The sequence below is a fragment of the Oncorhynchus gorbuscha genome, linkage group LG19 (assembly GCF_021184085.1).
Source record: "Oncorhynchus gorbuscha isolate QuinsamMale2020 ecotype Even-year linkage group LG19, OgorEven_v1.0, whole genome shotgun sequence".
NCBI classification, from domain to species: Eukaryota; Metazoa; Chordata; class Actinopteri; order Salmoniformes; family Salmonidae; genus Oncorhynchus; species Oncorhynchus gorbuscha.
In genome coordinates this window covers 80,549,296-80,569,100 of record NC_060191.1, presented here as the reverse complement: position 1 = coordinate 80,569,100, position 19,805 = coordinate 80,549,296, and the positions used below count along the sequence as shown (strand labels likewise).

Below are 19,805 nucleotides of genomic sequence, written 5' to 3'. Positions count from 1 at the left end.
ACTATACTGTAGATCACTATGGGAGCACCACTACACCACTATACTGTAGATCACTATGGGAGCACCACTATACTGTAGAGCACTATGGGAGCACCACTACACCATAGACCAATATATGAGCACCACTATACTGTAGAGCACTATGGGAGCACCACTATACTATAGACCGCTATGGGAGCACCACTACACCACTATACTGTAGATCACTATGGGAGCACCACTATACTATAGACCGCTATGGGAGCACCACTACACCACTATACTGTAGATCACTATGGGAGCACCACTATACTATAGACCGCTCTGGGAGCACCACTACACCACTATACTGTAGATCACTATGGGATAACTATACTGCGGCTGTCCATGTCTATAACCTTCAAATCAAATGTTATTGGTCACATACACATGGATTGCAAATATTATTGCGAGTGTAGCGAAATGCCCCATCATATTCCAACAAATACCACCGTGTCAAAACTGAATTGTATTTCTAACTTCACTGTTGCATTTGTAAAAGGTTGAAGCGAGGATCATTTGGTGAGTTAAGGATCAAAGGAAATGGTTTAGTAGGATGTCAGCTTTGCTCTGAAGGGAGGGGATGGGGAGCGCGAGGAAGGTGCTGGGGGGTATTGCATATGATATATGGATAGTTCTATCTGTAATGATATGCCAGTGAATAAATGGTCTCAAGCATAGTCAGCTTCAGTCAATATAATCTCCCAGTAAAGGTGTTCAATAATCTTACCGGGCTGTGGTTTATCATGTCCATCTACTTGAGCGCACGTCTCACCTGCTTACAGTATTTTATTTTAATTAATGTTTCACACTGATGTCCACAGCCAGCAGGTAGGCAGGCAGGCAGGCAAGCAGTTAGGCTGCTTTGTAGGCAGTTAGGCTGCTAGGTAGGCAGTTAGGCTAATAGGCAGGCAGTTAGGCTGCTAGGCAGGCATTTAGGCTGTTAGTTAGGCAGTTAGGCTGATAGGCAGACAGGCAGACAGGCAGCCAGGCAGGCAGGCAGGCAGGCAGGCAGGCAGGCAGGCAGGCTGGCAGGCTGGCAGGCTGGCAGGCTGAGAGGCAGGCAGGCAGGCTGGCAGGCAGGCAGGCTGCTCGGTAGGCAGTTTGGCTGCTAGTCAGGCAGGGGAGCTGTTAGGCTGCTAGTTAGGCAGGCAGGGGAGCAGTTAGGCTGCTAGGTAGGCAGGCAGGGGAGCAGTTAGGCTGCTAGCTAGGCAGGCAGGGGAGCAGTAAGGCTGCTAGGCAGGCAGGGGAGCAGTAAGGCTGCTAGGCAGGCAGGGGAGCAGTAAGGCTGCTAGGCAGGCAGGGGAGCAGTAAGGCTGCTAGGCAGGCAGGGGAGCAGTAAGGCTGCTAGGTAGGCAGGCAGGGGAGCAGTTAGGCTGCTAGGCAGGCAGGGGAGCTGTTAGGCTGCTAGGCAGGCAGGCAGGCAGGGGAGCAGTAAGGCTGCTAGGCAGGCAGGGGAGCAGTAAGGCTGCTAGGCAGGCAGGGGAGCAGTAAGGCTGCTAGGCAGGCAGGGGAGCTGTTAGGCTGCTAGGTAGGCAGGCAGGGGAGCAGTTAGGCTGCTAGGCAGGCAGGGGAGCTGTTAGGCTGCTAGGCAGGCAGGCAGGCAGGGGAGCAGTAAGGCTGCTAGGCAGGCAGGGGATCAGTTAGGCTGCTAGGCAGGCAGGCAGGGGAGCTGTTAGGCTGCTAGGTAGGCAGGGGAGCTGTTAGGCTGCTAGGTAGGCAGGGGAGCAGTTAGGCTGCTAGGCAGGCAGGCAGGGGAGCTGTTAGGCTGCTAGATAGGCAGGCAGGGGAGCAGTTAGGCTGCTAGGTAGGCAGGCAGGGGAGCAGTTAGGCTGCTAGGTAGGCAGGCAGGGGATCAGTTAGGCTGCTAGGTAGGCAGGCAGGGGATCAGTTAGGCTGCTAGGTAGGCAGGCAGAGGATCAGTTAGGCTGCTAGGTAGGCAGGCAGAGGATCAGTTAGGCTGCTAGGTAGGCAGGCAGAGGATCAGTTAGGCTGCTAGGTAGGCAGGCAGGGGAGCAGTAAGGCTGCTAGGTAGGCAGGGGATCAGTTAGGCTGCTAGGTAGGCAGGGGATCAGTTAGGCTGCTAGGTAGGTAGGCAGGGGAGCAGTTAGGCTGCTAGGTAGGTAGGCAGGGGAGCAGTTAGGCTGCTATGCAGGCAGGGGAGCAGTTAGGCTGCTAGGCAGGCAGGGGATCAGTAAGGCTGCTAGGCAGGCAGGGGATCAGTTAGGCTGCTAGGTAGGTAGGCAGGGGAGCAGTTAGGCTGCTAGGCAGGCAGGGGATCAGTTAGGCTGCTAGGTAGGCAGGCAGGGGAGCAGTTATGCTGCTAGGTAGGCAGGCAGGGGAGCAGTTAGGCTGTTAGTTAGGCAGGCAGGGGAGCAGTAAGGCTGCTAGGTAGGCAGGCAGGGGATCAGTAAGGCTGTTAGGTAGGCAGGCAGGGGAGCAGTAAGGCTGCTAGGTAGGCGGGCAGGGGAGCAGTAAGGCTGTTAGGTAGGCGGGCAGGGGAGCAGTAAGGCTGCTAGGTAGGCAGGCAGGGGAGCAGTAAGGCTGCTAGGTAGGCAGGCAGGGGAGCAGTAAGGCTGCTAGGTAGGCAGGCAGGGGAGCAGTTAGGCTGCTAGGTAGGCAGGCAGGCAAGCAGTCAGGCTGCTAGGCAGGCAGTTAGGCTGTTAGGCAGACAGGCAAGCAGTTAGGCAGGCAATAAGTTAGAGTTTTTATTAGTTTATTTTTTATATACTTTTTTAACCTTTATTTAACTAGGCAAGTCAGTTAAGAACACAATTGTATTTACAACTGTGGCCTATACTGGCCAACCCCGGACGACACTGGGCTAATTGTGTGCCGCCCTATGGGACGCCCAAATACTACTCCTATACTCCCTTCACAGAACAGCACAACCTGGCTACAACCAGAGTAGAAAGAGGAGTGGGAGGCCCGGGTGCACCACTGAGCAAGAGGAGATATTCATTAGAGTGTCTAGTTTGAGAAACAGACACCTCACAAGTCTTCAACTGGCAGCTTCATTAAAAAGTACCCGCAAAACACAAGTCTCAACGTCAACAGTGAAGAGGTGACTCCAGGATGCTGGCCTTCTCGGCAGAATTGCAAAGAATTAGCCATATCTCAGACTGGCCAATAAAAATAGAAGATTAATGTGGGAAAAATAACAAACACTGGACAGAGGAACTCTGTCTAGAAGGCCAGCATCCTGGAGTTGCCTCTACACTGTTGACGTTGAGACTGGTGTTTTGCGGGCACTATTTAATGAAGCTGTCAGTTAGCTCTGTGTGCAGCAGGTAATTAATTGGCTCCTGTTCAAATAACAAATTCTCTGCTTATCCCACTGTCAAACACAAAGACATCTTTAATTTTAAATGGATTCTCGCTCTCTCTTCCTCGTTCAAGTTGCCTGGTATATGAAATACCCAATGCATGTTGATTAAGCCTTAATGCAATTATGAGGATGTAGAGTAATGGTCTCCTTTACATTTTCAGAGAGCAGTAGTTTTTTTCCAGAGCAGACAGCAGCTCACCGTTATGATCTTTTAACATACTTTATCCGAAAGGGAGAACCCCTGGGTAAACAATCTGATCAACCTTTCAGTCAGTTTGATTAGACAGTCTGATCAAACATTTCAGCCAGTTTGATTAGACAATCTGATCAACCTTTCAGTCAGTTTGATTAGACAGTCTGATCAACCTTTCAGTCAGTTTGATAAGACAGTCTGATCAACCTTTCAGTCCGTTTGATTAGACAGTCTGATCAACCTTTCAGTCAGTTTGATTAGACAGTCTGATCAACCTTTCAGTCAGTTTGATTAGACAGTCTGATCAACCTTTCAGTCAGTTTGATTAGACAGTCTGATCAACCTTTCAGTCAGTTTGATTAGACAGTCTGATCAACCTTTCAGTCAGTTTGTTTAGACAGTCTGATCACCCTTTCAGTCAGTTTGTTTAGACAGTCTGATCACCCTTTCAGTCAGTTTGATTAGACATTCTCTCAACCTTTCAGTCAGTTTGATTAGACAGTCTGATCAACCTTTCAGTCAGTTTGATTAGACAGTCTGATCAACCTTTCAGTCAAATTTGATTAGACATTCTCTCAACCTTTCAGTCAGTTTGATTAGACATTCTCTCAACCTTTCAGTCAGTTTGTTTAGACAGTCTGATCACCCTTTCAGTCAGTTTGTTTAGACAGTCTGATCACCCTTTCAGTCAGTTTGTTTAGACAGTCTGATCAACCTTTCAGTCAGTTTGATTAGACAGTCTGATCAACCTTTCAGTCAGTTTGATTAGACAGTCTGATCAACCTTTCAGTCAGTTTGATTAGACAGTCTGATCACCCTTTCAGTCAGTTTGTTTAGACAGTCTGATCAACCTTTCAGTCAGTTTGATTAGACAGTCTGATCAACCTTTCAGTCAGTTTGATTAGACAGTCTGATCAACCTTTCAGTCAGTTTGATTAGACATTCTCTCAACCTTTCAGTCAGTTTGATTAGACATTCTCTCAACCTTTCAGTCAGTTTGTTTAGACAGTCTGATCACCCTTTCAGTCAGTTTGTTTAGACAGTCTGATCACCCTTTCAGTCAGTTTGTTTAGACAGTCTGATCAACATTTCAGTCATTTTGTTTAGACAGTCTGATCAACCTTTCAGTCAGTTTGATTAGACAGTCTGATCAACCTTTCAGTCAGTTTGATTAGACAGTCTGATCAACCTTTCAGTCAGTTTGATTAGACAGTCTGATCAACCTTTCAGTCAGTTTGATTAGACAGTCTGATCAACCTTTCAGTCAGTTTGATTAGACAGTCTGATCAACCTTTCAGTCAGTTTGATTAGACAGTCTGATCAACCTTTCAGTCAGTTTGATTAGACAGTCTGATCACCCTTTCAGTCAGTTTGATTAGACATTCTCTCAACCTTTCAGTCAGTTTGATTAGACATTCTCTCAACCTTTCAGTCAGTTTGTTTAGACAGTCTGATCACCCTTTCAGTCAGTTTGATTAGACAGTCTGATCAACCTTTCAGTCAGTTTGATTAGACAGTCTGATCAACCTTTCAGTCAGTTTGATTAGACAGTCTGATCAACCTTTCAGTCAGTTTGATTAGACATTCTCTCAACCTTTCAGTCAGTTTGATTAGACATTCTCTCAACCTTTCAGTCAGTTTGATTAGACATTCTCTCAACCTTTCTTTCAGTTTGTTTAGACAGTCTGATCACCCTTTCAGTCAGTTTGTTTAGACAGTCTGATCACCCTTTCAGTCAGTTTGATTAGACAGTCTGATCAACCTTTCAGTCAGTTTGATTAGACAGTCTGATCAACCTTTCAGTCAGTTTGATTAGACAGTCTGATCAACCTTTCTGTCAGTTTGATTAGACAGTCTGATCAACCTTTCAGTCAGTTTGATTAGACAGTCTGATCAACCTTTCAGTCAGTTTGATTAGACAGTCTGATCAACCTTTCAGTCAGTTTGATTAGACAGTCTGATCAACCTTTCAGTCAGTTTGATTAGACAGTCTGATCAACCTTTCAGTCAGTTTGATTAGACATTCTCTCAACCTTTCAGTCAGTTTGATTAGACATTCTCTCAACCTTTCAGTCAGTTTGATTAGACAGTCTGATCAACCTTTCAGTCAGTTTGATTAGACAGTCTGATCAACCTTTCAGTCAGTTTGATTAGACAGTCTGATCAACATTTCAGTCAGTTTGATTAGAAAGTCTGATCAACCTTTCAGTCAGTTTGATTAGACAGTCTGATCAACCTTTCAGTCAGTTTGATTAGACAGTCTGATCAACCTTTCAGTCAGTTTGATTAGACAGTCTGATCAACCTTTCAGTCAGTTTGATTAGACAATCTCTCAACCTTTCAGTCAGTTTGATTAGACAATCTCTCAACCTTTCAGTCAGTTTGATTAGACAGGCTGATCAACCTTTCAGTCAGTTTGATTAGACAGTCTGATCAACCTTTCAGTCAGTTTGATTAGACAGTCTGATCAACCTTTCAGTCAGTTTGATTAGACAGTCTGATCACCCTTTCAGTCAGTTTGATTAGACATTCTCTCAACCTTTCAGTCAGTTTGATTAGACATTCTCTCAACCTTTCAGTCAGTTTGTTTAGACAGTCTGATCAACCTTTCAGTCAGTTTGATTAGACAGTCTGATCAACCTTTCAGTCAGTTTGAACCTGTTAAGGATACCCCCCCACTTTGTGCAATTTCCGCCTGAAGACATACCCTATTCTAACAGCCTGTAGCTCAGGCCCAGAAGCAAGGATATGCATATTCTTGTTACCATTTGATTAAAAACACTCTGAAGTTTGTGTAAATGTGAATTGAATGTAGGAGAATATAACACAATAGATCTGGTAGAAGAAAATACAAGGAAATAAACAGGCGTTTTTCAGTTATTTTATTGTTGTAGCATCTTTAAAATCAACTAGAACATCAACATATTCAGTTATGATACTCTGGATACTTTTACATGAGAGAGTAACCAGGCAACAGTATTTCCCCAAAGTTTCAGACAGATGCCTCTAGGAATGAGTGAGGTACATGCCATTGGGTATGTAGTCACCCAGGTGTCCCTCACAAGTTTCCCAAATGTACCCAAGTGGCCGAATTGGTACATGGGTACATTGCTGAAAATAACTATATACAAAATTAAAAAAAAATATTCACACATACTCGGAAACATATATTTTGGAAAATTGAAGAAAAAAATGAACATTTCCAAAATGTTTTGGTTAGGCTATAGAAATGGATTATATGAACAAAACAACCCTTTATTGTTTCGTGGTGACCTTTACTGTTGCCAAAATAAGAAGATATTCAAAGGTAATTGATGAATTTTAGTGCAATTTTTGACTTTTGTGAAAAATGTACTTTGCTGTAACTTACCCAATGTGTTGTCTACTGATCAATAAGCGGATTGGCTGGAATTTTTTTTGAAATCTGACATGGTGACTGGATTAGCAAGAGGTTTAGCTTTCATTTGGTGTGCTGCATTTCTGATTTATTTGAAGTTAAATATTTTTGATAATTACATATTAGGCAATTTATGTAGAAACTTTCCCAACTGGGAACGGGTTTCCCCAACAGGCTTTAGACAATCTCTCAACCTTTCAGTCAGTTTGATTAGACATTCTCTCAACCTTTCAGTCAGTTTGATTAGACAGTCTGATCAACCTTTCAGTCAGTTTGATTAGACAGTCTGATCAACCTGTCAGTCAGTTTGTTTAGACAGTCTGATCACCCTTTCAGTCAGTTTGTTTAGACAGTCTGATCAACCTTTCAGTCAGTTTGATTAGACAGTCTGATCAACCTTTCAGTCAGTTTGATTAGACAGTCTGATCAACCTTTCAGTCAGTTTGTTTAGACAGTCTGATCACCCTTTCAGTCAGTTTGTTTAGACAGTCTGATCAACCTTTCAGTCAGTTTGATTAGACAGTCTGATCAACCTTTCAGTCAGTTTGATTAGACAGTCTGATCAACCTGTCAGTCAGTTTGTTTAGACAGTCTGATCACCCTTTCAGTCAGTTTGTTTAGACAGTCTGATCAACCTTTCAGTCAGTTTGATTAGACATTCTCTCAACCTTTCAGTCAGTTTGATTAGACAGTCTGATCAACCTTTCAGTCAGTTTGTTTAGACAGTCTGATCAACCTTTCAGTCAGTTTGATTAGACATTCTCTCAACCTTTCAGTCAGTTTGATTAGACAGTCTGATCAACCTTTCAGTCAGTTTGATTAGACAGTCTGATCAACCTTTCAGTCAGTTTGATTAGACAGTCTGATCAACCTTTCAGTCAGTTTGATTAGACAGTCTGATCAACCTTTCAGTCAGTTTGATTAGACAGTCTGATCAACCTTTCAGTCAGTTTGTTTAGACAGTCTGATCAACCTTTCAGTCAGTTTGATTAGACAGTCTGATCAACCTTTCAGTCAGTTTGATTAGACAATCTCTCAACCTTTCAGTCAGTTTGATTAGACAGGCTGATCAACCTTTCAGTCAGTTTGATTAGACAGGCTGATCAACCTTTCAGTCAGTTTGATTAGACAGGCTGATCAACCTTTCAGTCAGTTTGATTAGACAGTCTGATCAACCATTCAGTCAGTTTGATTAGACAGTCTGATCAACCTTTCAGTCAGTTTGTTTAGACAGTCTGATCACCCTTTCAGTCAGTTTGTTTAGACAGTCTGATCAACCATTCAGTCAGTTTGATTAGACAGTCTGATCAACCTTTCAGTCAGTTTGATTAGACAGTCTGATCAACATGTCAGTCAGTTTGTTTAGACAGTCTGATCACCCTTTCAGTCAGTTTGTTTAGACAGTCTGATCAACCTTTCAGTCAGTTTGATTAGACAGTCTGATCAACCTTTCAGTCAGTTTGTTTAGACAGTCTGATCAACCTTTCAGTCAGTTTGATTAGACAGTCTGATCAACCTTTCAGTCAGTTTGATTAGACAATCTCTCAACCTTTCAGTCAGTTTGATTAGACAGGCTGATCAACCTTTCAGTCAGTTTGATTAGACAGGCTGATCAACCTTTCAGTCAGTTTGATTAGACAGGCTGATCAACCTTTCAGTCAGTTTGATTAGACAATCTCTCAACCTTTCAGTCAGTTTGATTAGACAGGCTGATCAACCTTTCAGTCAGTTTGATTAGACAGGCTGATCAACCTTTCAGTCAGTTTGATTAGACAGGCTGATCAACCTTTCAGTCAGTTTGATTAGACATTCTCTCAACCTTTCAGTCAGTTTGATTAGACAGTCTGATCAACCTTTCAGTCAGTTTGATTAGACAGTCTGATCAACCTTTCAGTCAGTTTGATTAGACAGTCTGATCAACCTTTCAGTCAGTTTGATTAGACAGTCTGATCAACCTTTCAGTCAGTTTGATTAGACAGTCTGATCAACCTGTCAGTCAGTTTGTTTAGACAGTCTGATCACCCTTTCAGTCAGTTTGTTTAGACAGTCTGATCACCCTTTCAGTCAGTTTGTTTAGACAGTCTGATCAACCTTTCAGTCAGTTTGATTAGACAGTCTGATCAACCTTTCAGTCAGTTTGATTAGACAGTCTGATCAACCTTTCAGTCAGTTTGATTAGACAGTCTGATCAACCTTTCAGTCAGTTTGATTAGACATTCTCTCAACCTTTCAGTCAGTTTGATTAGACAGTCTGATCAACCTTTCAGTCAGTTTGATTAGACAGTCTGATCAACATGTCAGTCAGTTTGTTTAGACAGTCTGATCACCCTTTCAGTCAGTTTGTTTAGACAGTCTGATCAACCTTTCAGTCAGTTTGATTAGACAGTCTGATCAACCTTTCAGTCAGTTTGTTTAGACAGTCTGATCACCCTTTCAGTCAGTTTGTTTAGACAGTCTGATCAACCATTCAGTCAGTTTGATTAGACAGTCTGATCAACCTTTCAGTCAGTTTGATTAGACAGTCTGATCAACATGTCAGTCAGTTTGTTTAGACAGTCTGATCACCCTTTCAGTCAGTTTGTTTAGACAGTCTGATCAACCTTTCAGTCAGTTTGATTAGACAGTCTGATCAACCTTTCAGTCAGTTTGTTTAGACAGTCTGATCAACCTTTCAGTCAGTTTGATTAGACATTCTCTCAACCTTTCAGTCAGTTTGATTAGACATTCTCTCAACCTTTCAGTCAGTTTGATTAGACAGTCTGATCAACCTTTCAGTCAGTTTGTTTAGACAGTCTGATCAACCTTTCAGTCAGTTTGATTAGACAGTCTGATCAACCTTTCAGTCAGTTTGATTAGACAGTCTGATCAACCTTTCAGTCAGTTTGTTTAGACAGTCTGATCACCCTTTCAGTCAGTTTGTTTAGACAGTCTGATCAACCATTCAGTCAGTTTGATTAGACAGTCTGATCAACCTTTCAGTCAGTTTGATTAGACAGTCTGATCAACCTTTCAGTCAGTTTGTTTAGACAGTCTGATCAACCTTTCAGTCAGTTTGATTAGACAATCTCTCAACCTTTCAGTCAGTTTGATTAGACATTCTCTCAACCTTTCAGTCAGTTTGATTAGACAGTCTGATCAACATGTCAGTCAGTTTGTTTAGACAGTCTGATCACCCTTTCAGTCAGTTTGTTTAGACAGTCTGATCAACCTTTCAGTCAGTTTGATTAGACAGTCTGATCAACCTTTCAGTCAGTTTGATTAGACAGTCTGATCAACCTGTCAGTCAGTTTGTTTAGACAGTCTGATCACCCTTTCAGTCAGTTTGTTTAGACAGTCTGATCAACCTTTCAGTCAGTTTGATTAGACAGTCTGATCAACCTTTCAGTCAGTTTGATTAGACAATCTCTCAACCTTTCAGTCAGTTTGATTAGACAGTCTGATCAACCTGTCAGTCAGTTTGTTTAGACAGTCTGATCACCCTTTCAGTCAGTTTGTTTAGACAGTCTGATCAACCTTTCAGTCAGTTTGATTAGACAGTCTGATCAACCTTTCAGTCAGTTTGATTAGACAATCTCTCAACCTTTCAGTCAGTTTGATTAGACAGGCTGATCAACCTTTCAGTCAGTTTGATTAGACAGGCTGATCAACCTTTCAGTCAGTTTGATTAGACAGTCTGATCAACCTTTCAGTCAGTTTGATTAGACATTCTCTCAACCTTTCAGTCAGTTTGATTAGACAGTCTGATCAACCTTTCAGTCAGTTTGATTAGACAGTCTGATCAACCTTTCAGTCAGTTTGATTAGACAGTCTGATCAACCTTTCAGTCAGTTTGATTAGACAGTCTGATCAACCTTTCAGTCAGTTTGATTAGACAGTCTGATCAACCTGTCAGTCAGTTTGTTTAGACAGTCTGATCACCCTTTCAGTCAGTTTGTTTAGACAGTCTGATCACCCTTTCAGTCAGTTTGTTTAGACAGTCTGATCAACCTTTCAGTCAGTTTGATTAGACAGTCTGATCAACCTTTCAGTCAGTTTGATTAGACAGTCTGATCAACCTTTCAGTCAGTTTGATTAGACAGTCTGATCAACCTTTCAGTCAGTTTGATTAGACATTCTCTCAACCTTTCAGTCAGTTTGATTAGACAGTCTGATCAACCTTTCAGTCAGTTTGATTTGACAGTCTGATCAACCTTTCAGTCAGTTTGATTAGATATTCTCTCAACCTTTCAGTCAGTTTGATTAGACAGTCTGATCAACCTTTCAGTCAGTTTGATTAGACAGTCTGATCAACCTTTCAGTCAGTTTGATTAGACATTCTCTCAACCTTTCAGTCAGTTTGATTAGACAGTCTGATCACCCTTTCAGTCAGTTTGCTTAGACAGTCTGATCAACCTTTCAGTCAGTTTGATTAGACAATCTGATCACCCTTTCAGTCAGTTTGATTAGACAGTCTGATCGACCTTTCAGTCAGTTTGTTTAGACAGTCTGATCACCCTTTCAGTCAGTTTGTTTAGACAGTCTGATCAACCTTTCAGTCAGTTTGATTAGACAGTCTGATCAACCTTTCAGTCAGTTTGATTAGACAGTCTGATCAACCTGTCAGTCAGTTTGTTTAGACAGTCTGATCACCCTTTCAGTCAGTTTGTTTAGACAGTCTGATCAACCTTTCAGTCAGTTTGATTAGACAGTCTGATCAACCTTTCAGTCAGTTTGATTAGACAATCTCTCAACCTTTCAGTCAGTTTGATTAGACAGTCTGATCAACCTGTCAGTCAGTTTGTTTAGACAGTCTGATCACCCTTTCAGTCAGTTTGTTTAGACAGTCTGATCAACCTTTCAGTCAGTTTGATTAGACAGTCTGATCAACCTTTCAGTCAGTTTGATTAGACAATCTCTCAACCTTTCAGTCAGTTTGATTAGACAGGCTGATCAACCTTTCAGTCAGTTTGATTAGACAGGCTGATCAACCTTTCAGTCAGTTTGATTAGACAGGCTGATCAACCTTTCAGTCAGTTTGATTAGACATTCTCTCAACCTTTCAGTCAGTTTGATTAGACAGTCTGATCAACCTTTCAGTCAGTTTGATTAGACAGTCTGATCAACCTTTCAGTCAGTTTGATTAGACAGTCTGATCAACCTTTCAGTCAGTTTGATTAGACAGTCTGATCAACCTTTCAGTCAGTTTGATTAGACAGTCTGATCAACCTGTCAGTCAGTTTGTTTAGACAGTCTGATCACCCTTTCAGTCAGTTTGTTTAGACAGTCTGATCACCCTTTCAGTCAGTTTGTTTAGACAGTCTGATCAACCTTTCAGTCAGTTTGATTAGACAGTCTGATCAACCTTTCAGTCAGTTTGATTAGACAGTCTGATCAACCTTTCAGTCAGTTTGATTAGACAGTCTGATCAACCTTTCAGTCAGTTTGATTAGACATTCTCTCAACCTTTCAGTCAGTTTGATTAGACAGTCTGATCTTTCAGTCAGTTTGATTAGACAGTCTGATCAACATTCAGTCAGTTTGTTTAGACAGTCTGATCACCCTTTCAGTCAGTTTGTTTAGACAGTCTGATCAACCTTTCAGTCAGTTTGATTAGACAGTCTGATCAACCTTTCAGTCAGTTTGTTTAGACAGTCTGATCAACCTTTCAGTCAGTTTGATTAGACATTCTCTCAACCTTTCAGTCAGTTTGATTAGACATTCTCTCAACCTTTCAGTCAGTTTGATTAGACAGTCTGATCAACCTTTCAGTCAGTTTGTTTAGACAGTCTGATCAACCTTTCAGTCAGTTTGATTAGACAGTCTGATCAACCTTTCAGTCAGTTTGATTAGACAGTCTGATCAACCTTTCAGTCAGTTTGTTTAGACAGTCTGATCACCCTTTCAGTCAGTTTGTTTAGACAGTCTGATCAACCTTTCAGTCAGTTTGATTAGACAGTCTGATCAACCTTTCAGTCAGTTTGATTAGACAGTCTGATCAACCTTTCAGTCAGTTTGTTTAGACAGTCTGATCAACCTTTCAGTCAGTTTGATTAGACAATCTCTCAACCTTTCAGTCAGTTTGATTAGACATTCTCTCAACCTTTCAGTCAGTTTGATTAGAAAGTCTGATCAACATGTCAGTCAGTTTGTTTCAGTCAGTTTGTTTAGACAGTCTGATCAACCTTTCAGTCAGTTTGATTAGACAGTCTGATCAACCTTTCAGTCAGTTTGATTAGACAGTCTGATCAACCTGTCAGTCAGTTTGTTTAGACAGTCTGATCACCCTTTCAGTCAGTTTGTTTAGACAGTCTGATCAACCTTTCAGTCAGTTTGATTAGACAGTCTGATCAACCTTTCAGTCAGTTTGATTAGACAATCTCTCAACCTTTCAGTCAGTTTGATTAGACAGTCTGATCAACCTGTCAGTCAGTTTGTTTAGACAGTCTGATCACCCTTTCAGTCAGTTTGTTTAGACAGTCTGATCAACCTTTCAGTCAGTTTGATTAGACAGTCTGATCAACCTTTCAGTCAGTTTGATTAGACAATCTCTCAACCTTTCAGTCAGTTTGATTAGACAGGCTGATCAACCTTTCAGTCAGTTTGATTAGACAGGCTGATCAACCTTTCAGTCAGTTTGATTAGACAGTCTGATCAACCTTTCAGTCAGTTTGATTAGACATTCTCTCAACCTTTCAGTCAGTTTGATTAGACAGTCTGATCAACCTTTCAGTCAGTTTGATTAGACAGTCTGATCAACCTTTCAGTCAGTTTGATTAGACAGTCTGATCAACCTTTCAGTCAGTTTGATTAGACCTTTCAGTCAGTTTGATTAGATCAACCTGTCAGTCAGTTTGTTTAGACAGTCTGATCACCCTTTCAGTCAGTTTGTTTAGACAGTCTGATCACCCTTTCAGTCAGTTTGTTTAGACAGTCTGATCAACCTTTCAGTCAGTTTGATTAGACAGTCTGATCAACCTTTCAGTCAGTTTGATTAGACAGTCTGATCAACCTTTCAGTCAGTTTGATTAGACAGTCTGATCAACCTTTCAGTCAGTTTGATTAGACATTCTCTCAACCTTTCAGTCAGTTTGATTTGACAGTCTGATCAACCTTTCAGTCAGTTTGATTAGATATTCTCTCAACCTTTCAGTCAGTTTGATTAGACAGTCTGATCAACCTTTCAGTCAGTTTGATTAGACAGTCTGATCAACCTTTCAGTCAGTTTGATTAGACATTCTCTCAACCTTTCAGTCAGTTTGATTAGACAGTCTGATCACCCTTTCAGTCAGTTTGCTTAGACAGTCTGATCAACCTTTCAGTCAGTTTGATTAGACAATCTGATCACCCTTTCAGTCAGTTTGATTAGACAGTCTGATCGACCTTTCAGTCAGTTTGTTTAGACAGTCTGATCACCCTTTCAGTCAGTTTGTTTAGACAGTCTGATCAACCTTTCAGTCAGTTTGATTAGACAGTCTGATCAACCTTTCAGTCAGTTTGATTAGACAGTCTGATCAACCTGTCAGTCAGTTTGTTTGACAGTCTGATCACCCTTTCAGTCAGTTTGTTTAGACAGTCTGATCAACCTTTCAGTCAGTTTGATTAGACAGTCTGATCAACCTTTCAGTCAGTTTGATTAGACAATCTCTCAACCTTTCAGTCAGTTTGATTAGACAGTCTGATCAACCTGTCAGTCAGTTTGTTTAGACAGTCTGATCACCCTTTCAGTCAGTTTGTTTAGACAGTCTGATCAACCTTTCAGTCAGTTTGATTAGACAGTCTGATCAACCTTTCAGTCAGTTTGATTAGACAATCTCTCAACCTTTCAGTCAGTTTGATTAGACAGGCTGATCAACCTTTCAGTCAGTTTGATTAGACAGGCTGATCAACCTTTCAGTCAGTTTGATTAGACAGGCTGATCAACCTTTCAGTCAGTTTGATTAGACATTCTCTCAACAGTCAGTTTGATTCAGTCTGATCAACCTTTCAGTCAGTTTGATTAGACAGTCTGATCAACCTTTCAGTCAGTTTGATTAGACAGTCTGATCAACCTTTCAGTCAGTTTGATTAGACAGTCTGATCAACCTTTCAGTCAGTTTGATTAGACAGTCTGATCAACCTTTCAGTCAGTTTGTTTAGACAGTCTGATCACCCTTTCAGTCAGTTTGTTTAGACAGTTGATCACCCTTTCAGTCAGTTTGTTTAGACAGTCTGATCAACCTTTCAGTCAGTTTGTTTAGACAGTCTGATCAACCTTTCAGTCAGTTTGATTAGACAGTCTGATCAACCTTTCAGTCAGTTTGATTAGACAGTCTGATCAACCTTTCAGTCAGTTTGATTAGACATTCTCAGTCAACCTTTCAGTCAGTTTGATTAGACAGTCTGATCAACCTTTCAGTCAGTTTGATTTGACAGTCTGATCAACCTTTCAGTCAGTTTGATTAGATATTCTCTCAACCTTTCAGTCAGTTTGATTAGACAGTCTGATCAACCTTTCAGTCAGTTTGATTAGATATTCTCTCAACCTTTCAGTCAGTTTGATTAGACAGTCTGATCAACCTTTCAGTCAGTTTGATTAGACAGTCTGATCAACCTTTCAGTCAGTTTGATTAGACATTCTCTCAACCTTTCAGTCAGTTTGATTAGACAGTCTGATCACCCTTTCAGTCAGTTTGCTTAGACAGTCTGATCAACCTTTCAGTCAGTTTGATTAGACAATCTGATCACCCTTTCAGTCAGTTTGATTAGACAGTCTGATCGACCTTTCAGTCAGTTTGTTTAGACAGTCTGATCACCCTTTCAGTCAGTTTGTTTAGACAGTCTGATCAACCTTTCAGTCAGTTTGATTAGACAGGCTGATCAACCTTTCAGTCAGTTTGATTAGACAGGCTGATCAACCTTTCAGTCAGTTTGATTAGACAGTCTGATCAACCTTTCAGTCAGTTTGATTAGACATTATTTTCCCCCCTGCATGCAGTATCTTTCTTTTTTTCCTTCTAATTAACTTTTATTGTTATCCTCTGTAGCTCAGTTGGTAGAGCATGGGGTTTGCAACTCCAGGATAGTGGGTTCAATTCTTGGGGCTACCTATATGTAAGATAGATGCTTAGGTTAGTGTTTTTCTAAATGGCATATATATTTATTATATATGATATTATTTCCACTTGTACAAACAGAGTGGCTTGTTTTGTTTTTCTTTATTGATGTGTCAGAACTGACTTTTTCAATTGGACTTGAATCTAAAAATAATGTTACATTCGATTAATTCAATTATCAAAACAATCCTTAACTTAATTAGCTAAAAGGGTCACCTTTTAGAGATGTGACTGGTGGAGGAGAGATGTGACTGGCGGAGGAGAGATGTGACTGGTGGAAGAGAGATGTGACTGGTGATGTGCCTGGTGGAGGAGAGATGTGACTGGTGGAGGAGAGATGTGACTGGCGGAGTAGAGATGTGCCTGGTGGAGGAGAGATGTGCCTGGTGGAGGAGAGATGTGCCTGGTGGTGTGCCTGGTGGTGGAGAGATGTGACTGGTAATGTGCCTGGTGGTGGAGAGATGTGACTGGTGGAGGAGAGATGTGACTGGTGGAGGAGAGATGTGCCTGGTGGAGGAGAGATGTGCCTGGTGGAGGAGAGATGTGACTGGTGATGTGCCTGGTGGTGGAGAGATGTGCCTGGTGGAGGAGAGATGTGACTGGCGGAGGAGAGATGTGACTGGCGGAGGAGAGATGTGACTGGTGGAGGAGAGATGTGACTGGCAGAGGAGAGATGTGACTGGTTTTGTGCCTGTGGAGGAGAGATGTGCCTGGTGGAGGAGAGATGTGCCTGGCGGAGGAGAGATGTGACTGGTGGAGGAGAGATGTGACTGTTGGAGGAGAGATGTGACTGGTGGAGGAGAGATGTGACTGGTGGAGGAGAGATGTGATTGGCGGAGGAGAGATGTGACTGGTGGAGGAGAGATGTGACTGGTGGAGGAGAGATGTGACTGTCGGAGGAGAGATGTGACTGGTGGAGGAGAGATGTGACTGGTGGAGGAGAGATGTGACTGGTGGAGGAGAGATGTGCCTGGTGGAGGAGAGATGTGCCTGGTGGAGGAGAGATGTGACTGGTGATGTGACTAGTGGAGGGGAGGTGTGCCTGGTGATGTGCCTGGTGGAGGAGAGATGTGCCTGGTGGAGGAGAGATGTGCCTGGTGGAGGAGAGATGTGCCTGGTGGAGGAGAGATGTGACTGGTTTTGTGCCTGTGGAGGAGAGATGTGACTGGTGGAGGAGAGATGTGACTGGTGGAGGAGAGATGTGCCTGGTGGAGGAGAGATGTGACTGGTGATGTGACTAGTGGAGGGGAGGTGTGCCTGGTGATGTGCCTGGTGGAGGAGAGATGTGCCTGGTGGAGGAGAGATGTGCCTGGTGGAGGAGAGATGTGCCTGGTGGAGGAGAGATGTGACTGGCGGAGGAGAGATGTGACTGGTGATGTGCCTGGTGGAGGAGAGATGTGACTGGTGGAGGAGAGATGTGACTGGTGATGTGCCTGACGGAGGAGAGATGTGACTGGCGGAGGAGAGATGTGACTGGCAGATGAGAGATGTGACTGGTGGAGGAGAGATGTGCCTGGTGGAGGAGAGATGTGCCTGGTGGAGGAGAGATGTGACTGGTGGAGGAGAGATGTGACTGGCAGAGAAGAGATGTGACTGGTTATGTGCTTGTGGAGGAGAGATGTGACTGGCGGAGGAGAGATGTGACTGGTGGAGGAGAGATGTGACTGGCGGAGTAGAGATGCGACTGGCGGAGGAGAGATGCGACTGGTGGAGGAGAGATGCGACTGGTGGAGGAGAGATGCGACTGGTGGAGGAGAGATGCGACTGGTGGAGGAGAGATGTGCCTGGTGGAGGAGAGATGTGACTGGTGGAGGAGAAATGTAACTGGTGTTGTGCCTGGTGGAGGAGAGATGTGACTGGCGGAGGAGAGATTTTCCTGGTGGAGGAGAGATGTGACTGGTGTGACTGGTGGAGGAGAAATGTCCCCGTCTGCCTTGGAAAGAAGTACTTCAATTATTTTATGACTGTTGTCAATCTCTCGAGAGAAATAAAAGAATATCTACTTACTGCTAGTTGTGCCCACAAGGTATCAACAACATTCTGACCATATGGTCTCTGTCAGAAACTGATCAGCCTGTGACGCACAGTATTTAGAAAAACTTTTTAGAAAAAGATACACTTTATGTTGCACAGTGTTAGGTAAATAAGCCATGCAAATGTAACTCACTTCATGTTCCCTCCTATGTGTTGCAGATTTTTCCAAAACTGTAGCATGGAGGCAAGTATCATACGCAGCAGTGTTGAGAATGAAACCAGACAGCCCGTCGTCACTGCTAAGTTCACGGCCACAGCTCCGACACGGACATGACCACGGTGTAGGGATTTTGACTCCTGACTGGCCGGCATCCTTCTCCAACCATCACCTGTCTGCCCTCAGTCTGCTCAGCTCCCAGGAGGAATACAGTAGCCAAGGTCAGTCAGACCAACCCTAACCCTGAGTCTGTTCAGCTCCCAGGAGAAATACAGTAGCCAAAGTCAGTCAGACCAACCCTAACCCTGAGTCTCTTCAGCTCCCAGGAGAAATACAGTAGCTAAGGTCAGACAGTCAGTCAGTCAGTCAGACCTAACCCTCAGTCTGCTCAGCTCCCAGGAGGAATACAGTAGCCAACATCAGTCAGTCCCTTACGAAAAAAGATTGCGGTTAGAGTGTAATATAACTGCAGTACACTGTAATATAATTGTAGTCAGAGTGCAGTATAACTGCAGTATGCTTCAAATACTGCATCCAAAACTACATCCTTTTCTTACTGCAATAATTTTGTAGTGGACTGCAGTTACAGTGCAGTATAACTGCAGTTATTCTGCAATTACTACGCCCAAAATACCACAGTTGACTGCAGTTTTTTATTTTTTATTTTTTATTTCACCTTTATTTAACCAGGTAGGCTAGTTGAGAACAGGTTCCCATTTGCAACTGCGACCTGGCCAAGATAAAGTATAGCAGTGTGAACAGACAACACAGAGTTACACATGGAGTAAACAATTAACAAGTCAATAACACAGTAGAAAAAAGGGGAGTCTATATACATTGTGTGCAAAAGGCATGAGGAGGTAGGCGAATAATTACAATATTGCAGATTAACACTGGAGTGATAAATGATCAGATGATCATGTACAGGTAGAGATATTGGTGTGCAAAAGAGCAGAAAAGTAAATAAATAAAAACTGTGGGGATGAGGTAGGTGAAAATGGGTGTGCTATTTACCAATAGATTATGTACAGCTGCAGCGATCGGTTAGCTGCTCAGCTAGCTGATGTTTGAAGTTGGTGAGGGAGATAAAAGTCTCCAACTTCAGCGATTTTTGCAATTCGTTCCAGTCACAGGCAGCAGAGTACTGGAACGAAAGGCGGCCGAATGAGGTGTTGGCTTTAGGGATGATCAATGAGATACACCTGCTGGAGCGCGTGCTACGGATGGGTGTTGCCATCGTGACCAGTGAGCTGAGATAAGGCGGAGCTTTGCCTAGCATGGCCTTGTAGATGACGTGAAGCCAGTGGGTCTGGCGACGAATATGTAGCGAGAGCCAGCCGACTAGAGCATACAAGTCGCAGTGGTGGGTAGTATAAGGTGCTTTAGTGACAAAACGGATGGCACTGTGAAAAACTGCATCCAGTTTGCTGAGTAGAGTGTTGGAAGCAATTTTGTAGATGACGTCGCCGAAGTCGAGGATCGGTAGGATAGTCAGTTTTACTAGGGTAAGCTTGGCAGCGTGAGTGAAGGAGGCTTTGTTGCGGAATAGAAAGCCGATTCTTGATTTGATTTTCGATTGGAGATGTTTGATATGGGTCTGGAAGGAG

General features: G+C 42.9%; 1 protein-coding gene across 1 annotated transcript in view; it reads left to right on the top strand.

Moving 5' to 3' along the window:
• The window catches only part of LOC124005685 (contactin-5-like), a 570,484-nt gene that overhangs the window by 162,629 nt on the left and 388,050 nt on the right, over positions 1-19,805 (top strand). Inside the window, exon 3 of the mRNA XM_046315147.1 lies at positions 18,201-18,419. Within this exon, the coding sequence (XP_046171103.1) occupies positions 18,201-18,419 (219 nt within the window). The remainder of the gene's footprint in view (positions 1-18,200; positions 18,420-19,805) is intronic.